The 10751-nt window shown below is 37.5% G+C and overlaps 1 protein-coding gene and 1 long non-coding RNA gene across 2 annotated transcripts in view; one reads left to right on the top strand and one right to left on the bottom strand.

Annotated features, from left to right (window-relative positions):
• The first annotated feature begins 1991 nt into the window (after window positions 1-1991).
• LOC144199418 (uncharacterized) lies at window positions 1992-4171 on the top strand. Its single transcript, XR_013326904.1, has 4 exons — window positions 1992-2188; window positions 2281-2370; window positions 3207-3398; window positions 3842-4171. It is a non-coding gene; the product is annotated as an uncharacterized LOC144199418 (long non-coding RNA).
• Window positions 2957-10751, bottom strand: part of thsd7ab (thrombospondin, type I, domain containing 7Ab) — a 70175-nt gene continuing 62380 nt past the window's right edge. The window contains exons 23-29 of the mRNA XM_077721038.1: window positions 10289-10472; window positions 8372-8545; window positions 7090-7188; window positions 5920-6002; window positions 5638-5851; window positions 5486-5573; window positions 2957-3743 (exon numbers count right to left, since the gene is read on the bottom strand). Of these exons, the coding sequence (XP_077577164.1) occupies window positions 3650-3743; window positions 5486-5573; window positions 5638-5851; window positions 5920-6002; window positions 7090-7188; window positions 8372-8545; window positions 10289-10472 (936 nt within the window). The 3' untranslated portion in view covers window positions 2957-3649. The remainder of the gene's footprint in view (window positions 3744-5485; window positions 5574-5637; window positions 5852-5919; window positions 6003-7089; window positions 7189-8371; window positions 8546-10288; window positions 10473-10751) is intronic.

Raw genomic sequence — 10751 nt, 5'->3', positions numbered from 1 at the left:
TCTTTCACAATCGTAAGCTAACATAATTGTAGCCAACGTTAAACATTTTTTAAAGCCTGAAGACTAACAAAAAAGTAAACAAAAAACTGAGTCAACACCATGTTTTTATTGTTTATTTTTTTATTGTGTTGTTTTCATCCCACACACACAAACAACCTGTACAAAAACGGAAGAGCTTTTTTATCTTTTGTGTTTTTGCTCCTTTTGTTTTTTTTGTGTTATTTTTTTCATCCGCTGTTACAGAAACAGCAAAAAAAAAAAAATATCATACAGCCACTTTTTTTTGCAATATTCAAACTAAACATTTTCTGTGTAATACAAAATAAATGTACACATATTTTTCCAGAAAACAAGAAAATAAAAAAGTCGCCGCCTGGTTTTTTTTTATTCATTATTTACAAATTCAAAGTAAACAACGTCTTCTCGCATCAGTCGTTCTTTGTTTTTCTCGCTTATTTTCCCAACTCATGAATAATAATAATAATAATAACGCTTATATGAAAAAGATGAGTGTTCATTTGTGACTGACTGCGTTTTAAAAATGGAGCCTCTCGAGTAGAAAAAAACTGCAATTGAAAGTCAGTAAGGCAGATCCAAAGAAAAATAGGGAAGGAGATCCATTGGCCACTAGGGGCGCTAAAATCGCGTTGTTGGTTTTTTTTTGGTAAATTGGGGAAATTCGCTCACGCACTATGACTTCACAAACAAAAAAATACATATTTTTTGTTTAACTAGCTAATGTACGTGCTGGGTAACAATCAGGCAAAATTTAAAGGAATAGTTTGTCTTTAATCGATAGGCAAAATGACTTAAAAATTAGGTAAGTGCAAAGTTTATGGGATTTTTGAGACATTTTTACAGAGGTTTTTTTTCGTGGGTTTATGTAATAGGCATGTTTACCAATTTTAATGTTGCTATGTTGAACTTTTTTTGCAGATTTTTTGACTTGCCAAGATTTTTTTTTATCAAAAAGTGGCAAATAAAAATTCAGATTTTTTTTTTCTATTAGACTTTTTGGTGGCCATATTTCTGATAGACGTGCCTACCAATTTTCATGTTGCTAATTTGAATTAGCTTTAAAATAGCTGCAAAATTGTCATTTTCTGCTTTAAACCAAAATTCAAACCAGATTTATTATTATATCTACTAATTTTTATTTGGTTAATTTGAACTAGTTTTTGGGGCTGAATTTTAATAAAAATGTCTTTATAAATACTTGTACTAAAATGGCTGTTTCAAATCAGAATGGCCGACTTTCTGTGTTGTTTTGGAACGTCACTGTTGTTTTTTTTAGACTCACAAAATGGCCGTTTCAAGCAAAAATGTCTTGTTTTATCGTGTTTTAAAAGAATGAATATGTCTTTCAGCTTTCACGTGATACATAAGATGACCTCCACAAACCACAAAAGGTACTCATTCTTTTTTTTTGCAATAAAAAAATCTGTACATTTAATGTTATCTACAAATTAGTGTTAGGGTCACACTTTAAAGAAAAAAAATGACAATTTTGGGGGCAGAAATCATTCAAATCCAAATAATCGCAAAAAAAGTCATTTTTGGAGATTTTAATTGTTTTTGCAATTTGAAAAAAATAAAAAAAAATCCAGTAAGATTAAGGTCAGGGGTCACAAATATTTGAAGAGGAATTTTGCAGTAATTCAATAATTTTTATTTAAATTGCAAGATAAATTTGTCAAATAACAATATTTTTTATTCAAATTGCAAGATAAGTGTCAAATTAAAATATTTTTTATTCAAATTGCAAGATAAATTTGTCATATATTAAAATGTATAGAGACATCAATTTAGGGATCAAAAGGTCAGAAAAAGGATTTCCACTCTGCCATTTTTGTTGTCATTTGTTATAATGGTCTAAATAAATAATAAATAAAATAAATACCTTTTGAGATATGTATTTTTTTTGGGTGAAATTTTACCTGAGGAAAAAAAAACATTTTTTTTTCCCCAATTTTTTTTTTTTTTTTTTTGTCATTTGCAGTGTGTCCCTAACACCGTTTGTTCTTTTTCTCATCTCTAGCATCGGCAGTCATGCGCCGCACTAATATAGTGCACGTTAGCGGCGACGGGTAGCGCAGTTTCCATGGCGACGGGATCCCCCTCCACCCCTCCATCCCTCCCCATCCAACAAGCAACGGCAATGGCGGGCGGCGTGGCTCTTTTGTCCAGTGTGAGGATTGGGCCCCATTTTGAAAGCGCTTTCTGGAGATTTGCCTCACGTACGTCCCCCTTATCTTTTTTTTTTTTTTTCTTTTTTGGCAGGAGGAGGATGCGACATATCCCGTAAAGCCTCCGGCAGCTGCGGCTCAGCGTAGAAGAGAAGAAGAAGAAGAAGAAAAGAAAAAAAAGTCGGTGGGTCTCTGGGGCTGAGTGTGGAAAAAAAAAAAAAGGAAGGCATTTAAGTCCATACTACGGAAGTGGAAGAGGATTAGGGACACTGACTGACAAAAAGCAAGAAAAGTGGCCATGATTCGGACTTTTGAGTCATAATCGCGGCCATCTTTTGAGGGCGACTTGGAGGTTGAAGTTAGAATTTTTTGATTTTTGGAAACTAAGTCAGAAATGTGTGTTTATTCCCAGAATGCAGATTTTAATTTTAGTCACTTAGTCTGTTATGAGAGTAAAGTTAGCATTATTCTGAGAATTGTAAGTAATTCTCAGGATGAACATTTTAAAGTCTGGATTGTTACTTTTGTGACTGGACGTTTGGTCGCCGGGCGATTGGTCGCTGGTCAAATGGTGACAAAGAGTTTACTGTTGAAAGCAGCTCTCAAAATTATATTCATGAGAGAGAGTTTAATATCTAAGTACTGTTTAATATCTCAGTACTGTTGAAACTGGCTCTCAAAATTATATTTGGGAGAGTTTAGTATGTAAATATCTACTGTTTTCAACACTACTTGGACATTAAACAGTACTTAGATATTAAACTCTTATGAATTTAATTTTGAGAGCTGCTTTCTACAGTAAACTCTCTGTCACCATTTGGCTGGCGACCAAAAGACCGGGGGACCAAACGTCCGGGCACCCTCACTTTTAATCTAAAAAAATACAGGGTGTTCCAAAATACCCCATTCCTTCGGCCAATAATTTTGACAATTTTTGTCGTAATGACCTCAAATTTTCACAGTTTATGTTAAATAGTTTCAAATTTTTATGTCTAATCTTTGCCATTTCTCTCTTTTCAGGTTAAGAAATCCAACTGACTCCAAAAGAAAAGACATTTTGGCTGTTCAAGTGCTCGGATTTCGTCACCCAAGCAAGAAAGTACAAATTTTGCAGAGAAGACACCAACTAGAAAACCAATGAGGACCAAGAAAAGAACTGGAATGTGAGTTCCAACACCTTCTCCACTGTTGATGGTCTTCCTGGCGATTTAGGTATGCATACGTTTTAAATTTCTTATCTTGAAACTCCTAATTTTTATTAGATAGTCCTTTTTTTGCAAAATTTGTGAAGAAAGTGACTAAAAATAGCTTTTGAATTCCAACTTGTAAACTTTATTTGTTCTTCAGTGGCCCTAATCCACTTCCAGTATAGTAGAGGCAAAAAAAATGCAATTGGGCAAAATTAAGATGTCGTCCTTCACTGTCAACATAAAACAAAAAAAGTCCCAAAAAGGGGGAAAAAACTACATGTCCGTGTCACCGTCGTAGGCCAACGTCAGCGGTTTGAGACGGTTGTTCTGATGCTGCCTTGCTCGTTCCACTCGCTTTGGCTTCTTGCTGCCGTTAGCACACAAACATAGATTAGCATAGTTAGCCACGATATTGTGTTTATGTGCACCAACTGGTAGAAATGTGACAATACTGCCCCCTTACAGGAAAATGAAATCAACACAGACCATGAAGAGGAGCATGCAATGGCGGGATTTGACCACAAGAGGACAGCAAATCAACATCTAACCATCTCAACATGGTAAGCTCCATTTGTCATTTTTTTGTTTTTAGATTAAGAAGTAAATGTTGACTTCATCTTTTTCTTAGAAAAATAAATACTTTATTTGGTATTTGTTTAGAAAAGTAAAGGTATAGAATATATTTTAAACAGCAAGATAACATTGTAAAAGTTATATTATATATTTTTTATCTACCAAAACTGCTTTATCTTTACTAGGTTCACAAGAGGGTGTTGGAGCCTATCCCAGCTGACTTCAGGCCAGAGGTGAGGGTCATCCTGGATCAGTGGCCAGCCAATCACAGGACACGAGGTGAAGGACAACCATTCACTCCCAAACTCATACCTTATGGGCAATTTCGAGTGTCCAATCAGCCTACTATGCAGGTTTTTGGAATGTGGTAAGTAACTGGAGTACCTGGAGAAAACCCACGGAGGCCTGGAGGGAACATGCAAACTCCACACAGCGAGGAGCAACCTGGATTTGAACCCATGACCCCAAAGCTGTGAGGCCGACATGCACACCGCTCAAACCACTGGGCCACTTAACATATAAGTGGAAAACTGGGCAGCATGGCGGCCTCACAGCTTTGGGGTCCTAGGTTCAAATCCAAGTTGCTTCTCACTGTGTGGAGTTTGCATGTTCTGCCCAGGCTTGTGTGGACTTTCTTCAGGTAGTCCAATTTCCTCCCACATTCCAAAGACATGCATGGTAGGCTGATTGGACACTGGAAATTACCCCTAGGTATGAGGTTGAGCGTGAATGGTTGTCCTTCTCCTTGTGCCCTGTGATTGGCTGGCCACTGATTCAGGGTGTCCCTCTGTCTCAGGCTCAAGGTCAGCTGGAATGGGCTCCAGCACCCTCTTGTGAACCTAATGAAGATAAAGTGGTTAAGAAAATGTAAGCAAGAAATAACATAAGTATTTTATTTTTACTTACCTTTTAAAAGTGCTTTTTGTAATTCAAAACAAACTGTAAAAATCCAAATAAAACATTTGTTGAACTAAAACAAACTGTCGTTATTTATTTTGTTAAATTGGAAAATAGTAGCAATTGTCAAAATATATCTTTAGTCTACACTTTCAAGTTTAGCCTGAAACATGACGTCGATCTACACAAATAACATTAAAGGACCGCTCTAAATGACGCAACGGGCCCCAAAGTAGCCCCCGCTCCGCCTATTTCACACCCGCTAGCTAATGAATCAATTATGCTCACCTGCTCGTCGGAGTTGACCAACATGCTACATGGCGAATGGCGCGAGGGGAGGGGCCGCAGGCACTTGAGGAATGGCATGCGGGAAGGGGCGTGGCCTTTGTTTCCCCCCACTTCCTCTCATCAGCCTCCATTTTGAGCCAGCTCCTGACAGTCGGGGCAGGTATAGGCATCCCGCCGACCTGTCGGCACGGCAACCCCGTCCACGCCGCGCTCCTGGGAGGCCAGGGAGCGGTGTAGCCGGGCGCAATAACTGCTGCGCTCGCCGTCGGGGAGGAACGCGGGGGGTGACGGATGAAGGATGATGAGGACGTGACGATGAGGAGGGTGAGGATGAAGGATAGCTAGACTTACCAAGCCAAGTAGATCATGGACACCACGAAGATGAGAAGCACGAAAGCGCCAGCCGCTACGCCGTATACCCAAATTTTCAATTTGCCATCTGTGAGGGAAATATCGGTTAGCGTGACACTTTAGACGCCATTTTGGGACAGTGGAATTACGACCTGGTCCATAAGGCTGCAGGTACCACGTGCGTCCCGAGCGGCCGGGCAACGTGGTGGTCGTTAAAGTGGGGTTGACGGCACGGCTGGTTTTCACGTCCCCCTTTTTGTCGCCCCCTGTGGGGATTTCCAAGATGGGGATGGGGGCGCACTGATCCAGGAGCCCAGCACTTGACAGCACTTCCGTGTAGCCTTCCTCGCAGACGCATGTTGCAGCCTGTGGGAGGAGACAGACGGACATTAATTATTTGGGATTTTTGGCCTGGTTTGGATGTCCTGTCTCGCCTCGCTGCAGTATGACGTCGGGGGGATGCAGGGGGGGTCGCAGGCGGTGCCGTCCAAGGCGGGGGTGGAAGGAAGGCAACCTCCTAAAATAGGGAAAATACATTAGCATGTTTCTAATATTATTATATATATATATTTTGTTATTTGTGTACCTTCCTACTTATTCATGTTGTTGCCTACTGATTTATTTATTAGTATTTTATTTTTAAAATTATTTATTATTAATATTTATAATTTATTGTTAATAGGTATTTATTATTTATTGGTAATATTTATTGGTTATTTATTGGTAATATTTATCGATTATTTATTGTTAATATGTATTGATTTTTCATTAATATTTATCGATAATTTATTGTTAATATTTATCGAATATTTATTGTTAATATTTATTGATTATTTATTGATTATTTATTGTTAATATGTATTGATTATTTATTGTTAATATCTATTGTTAATATTTATTGTTAATGTTTATTGATTATTTATTGTTAATAGTTATTGATTATTTATTTGCCTATGTTTTTGTTTGTGCAGCTTTAAATCTCATTATACTTATTTAATAACAAAACAATCAATTCAATATATTATAAATGTGTATTTATGAATTAACTTGGAAGTTATGAATAATGTCAGATGCCAAATACTATAAATATTCCGTTAATTACTACGCCTGTTTTTTAACTACTAAAATAAACATTTTAGATCAAAAGTACATTTTTTTCAACAATTTACAAATTATACAAACAAAATTTTAATACGTTTTAATATGTTTTCATCATTTGGCTCACCATTTTAGCTTAAAAAAACTTAGTCAAACTGTCATTTTATAATTCAATTAAGTCCAATGTTGATTGGCTAAATTAGCATACATGCTATCAATTTTAGGAATATCTTATTGAATAATTTTAGAAAAATTTGAGGGCGTAACTTACTTATCACAAATCAACCAAAAATTGTGTTTCCAAGTAAAACTAGTTATTTTTGTCTTTTTTGGGGCCATGATTCAGCAAAAACAAAATCTTAACAGCTTAACATGACCCAAATTTGTAAAAACCCGAATTCATCCATGCGTCCGTACTTAAGTCAAAAAGTGCAACCGTGACTTTAAAAAGCTAAATTTTCCCCAAATACTTAATATTTACCGTCGAGTGACGCTAATGTTCTTACCGCTGACGTTGAGTCCATCAGAGCGCTGACACCAGATCAGCGCTCGTGACGAGTTGACTCGAAAGCTGCTCAGCCACTTGTACTCAAAACATTCGCCTCCTAAAATTCCCCCAAAAAAAACAAGAATAACTTGAGGAAACGATCACAAAAAGCAATAACGTCAATTTGTACGCCTGTCGGCCGTTAGCATTAAACGAGCGAAGCCGAGTATTTTAATGTTGGCCCGGAGCCCGGCCTTAACGAGCGCCGAGAAACGATAACGGCAATGGCGTCTCTGCGGATTCGGCTGGAGGAAATGAACAATTTAACCTTGGAACAAAGAAAGGACGCCATTTTTTTATCCGTTCGTCATTTACAGGCTCTCGAATAGTGATTTATCTTCGTATCTTAGGCAACCTACTGGAAATGGAGTCTTTCCGGGGTGAAAGACAGCCGTAGGTAGACATTTTTGATCAAAAAAGTCTCAAGAGATGAGCTAAAAAAAGACACTGTGAACGTCAGCTATTTTGGTCGAGCTTCGTTCGAAGCTATTTTTCAATTTGGAAAATTCAGCCCCCGAAGGCTGTTAAACCTAGCTAAATGAAATTTGGTAGAGATATTCAGGGAGCGTAGACGCACAAAAAAGTCTCAAGGAGTAATGGTCAAAAAGACACAGGAAGTTCGCTATTTTAACTTAAATTCATTCAAGACTTGGTAAGAAATTCTTGTTTACGCATTATTTTTAATTTAAAAAAATTCAGCCCCTGAAACCTGTTAAACCTAACGACATGAAATTTGGTAGAGATGATCAGGGTGAGTAGATGCACAAAAAAGTCTCAAGAAGTCATAGCCAAAAACACACAGAAACTTGGCTATTTTAACTTAAACTCTTTCAAGACTTGGTAACAAATTCATGTTTGCGCATTATTTTTCATGTTAGAAAATTCAGCCCCTCAAGCCTGTTCGACCTAGCAACAAGAAATTTGGTAGACATATTCAGGGAGCGTAGATGCACAAAAAAGTCTCAAGGACTCATGGCCAAAAAGACAGAGGAAGTTGGATATTTTAACTTAAATTGTTTCAAGACTTGGTAACAAATTCTTGTTTGCGCATTATTTTTAATGTTGAAAAATTCAGCCCCTCAAGCCTGTTAGACCTAACGACAAGAAATTTGGTAGACACTTTAAGGGTGAGTAGATGCACAAAAAAGTCTCAAGGAGTCATGTCCAAAAAGACATGGGGCGTCCGCCATTTTACTTTGAATGCTTCAAAGATGCTCTGATAATGCCAAAAAAAGTCATACCTGTGCAGGGTTCCGATTCCCAGACTTGATCCGGACACAGTTGCAGGTTCTCTGGCTCCTGAGCCAGCACGGCTCGCGATCTCACCCGAACGGAACCAAAGTCCACCCCGGCGTCTTTAACGCAGATGCTGACGCAAGAGCTCCAGTCGGACCACTCCATCAGGTAACATTCGCCTGACCACAAAAAAGACCAAAACACCATTTAAAGTCATCAACCAGCTAGCTTAGCCTAGCCTAGCATGCACGATTTTTTTTCAGATGTTGGAGTAAAGCGTACCCAGAGAAAACCCACGCAAGACAACATGCCAACTCCACACTGTAAGAACCAACCTGGAATCGAACCCTCGACCCCAGAACTGTGAAGCCAACACGCCAACCAAAAATTATTCCACTTTGCTAACTAATGAATGCTAATCCAATTCCGCCAAAAGTAAAAGCTTCGCCATCGGATGTTATCTCGCCATTTTTTTTTGCGTTAAAACGTCGAAGCGACCGCTAAGCAAACACGTCGCCACCGCGCCATTTTTTTTTTTGCCTTTTAACCGCTTCAAAGGTTAATTACGCATTCCATTTGTCGGCGGCCTCGGCTCGCCAAAGAGCGTCCGGAATCGATTAGCTTCATTTTTTTGCGGATAATTGCCGATGACCGCGGCGATGGCGCGGCGCTAGTTGCTCATTTCCTCCGCGGCGTTAACGGGCGTGGGAACGGATGAGTGAGACTAGACGTGCTTGGAATTCTCGCTGTTTTCATTCAAAAAGGGACAACATTTTTGTACAATCTGGTATTAAAAAAGTATGTCAGAAAAATACAGCCAAAAATAAAATGAAATGAGATGCGTTAAAAATAAATGTCACCCAAGTGAAATCTTTTTTTTTCTCCATAGATGACCATCTATAGTAGTATAGTGAGACTTTTTTTGTTAAAAAAAGACATAGTATAGTAAGGCTTTTTTTCTTTAAAAAAACGACATAGTATAGTAAGGCTTTTTCCCTCCGGTAAAAACAACATAGAATAGTAAGGTTTTTTTTTCCCTAAAAAACTACATACTATAGTAAGGCTTTTTTCTTTAAAAAATGACATAGTATAGTAAGGCTTTTTTACCTAGAAAAACAACATAGTATAGTAAGGCTTTTTTTACCTAAAAAAACGACATAGTATAGTAAGGCTTTTTTACCTAAAAAAAACAACAGAATAGTAAGGCTTTTTTTCTTACAAAACGACATAGTATAGTACTAAGGCTCTTTTCTCTAAAAACGACATGGTATAGTAATCTTTTTATCGTTAAAAAACGACATAGTATAGTAAGGCTTTTTTCCCTAAAAAACTACATCCTATAGTAAGGCTTTTTTCTTTAAAAAACTACATCCTATAGTAAGGCTTTTTTCTTTAAAAAACGACATAGTATAGTAAGGCTTTTTGTCTTCAAAAACGACATAGTATTGTAAGGCTTTTTTGTTTTAAAAAACGACATAGTATAGTAAGGCTTTTTTTCTTTAAAAAATGACATAGTATAGTAAGGCTTTTTTTCTTTAAAAAACCAACATAGTATAGTAAGGCTTTTTTTTCTTAAAAAACGACATAGTATAATAAGGCTTTTTCCCCTAAAAAACAACAACATAGTATAGTAAGGCTTTTTTTTTCTTAAAAAACGACATAGTATAGTAAGGCTTTTCCCCCTAAAAACGACATGGTATAGTAATCCTTTTATTTTTAAAAAAATGACTATGTATAGCAGGGCTTTTATCTTTAAAAAATGACGATGTATAGTAAGACTTCTTTTCTTTTAAAAAATGACTATGTATAATAAGGCTTTTTTTTCTTAAAGGGCTGTGTTATGGCCAATGTATGGAACGGCCACTCGGCATTGGCCAATGATAAAAACCGCAATGGACGTGGAAGTGTATTGAAGCACTCACCAGGGCAGGGAAGCGTGCAAGCCTCCTTCAAGCGGATTCTCTTATCTCCATCCACCGACAACTCCAGAGCACCGCACAGTTCCTCGTCCACTTGGCTACCGTCGTCCACGCCGCCGCCGTCACCGCCATCCGACACCAGGCACGTCAGATTTCGGTAGCGAGTGCCATGTCCGCACACCACACTCTGAAACGGCAAAAGAAATATAATATCTAATATATCTTAATACATTCCTTTTGACTTGACTTTGTACTTTATACTTTGGACTTTAATGATGAGTGGTGAGTATGTTAATACTTGAGTACTTTTTTTCTGTTTATGTTTCATATGTACTGTTAACGGATGCACTTTTTTATATGCATCATATCTTGTGCTGTCCACTCTTATTTGTTTTTTCGTGTTTTAAAGGCCCTCTATCTTTTTTCAAATGACATTTTATTATTTCTTAATATATTCCTTTTTACT

The sequence above is a fragment of the Stigmatopora nigra genome, chromosome 7 (genome assembly GCF_051989575.1).
Source record: "Stigmatopora nigra isolate UIUO_SnigA chromosome 7, RoL_Snig_1.1, whole genome shotgun sequence".
NCBI classification, from domain to species: Eukaryota; Metazoa; Chordata; class Actinopteri; order Syngnathiformes; family Syngnathidae; genus Stigmatopora; species Stigmatopora nigra.
The sequence above is the reverse complement of the archived record's forward strand: the minus strand, read 5'-3'. Positions and strand labels throughout refer to the sequence as shown.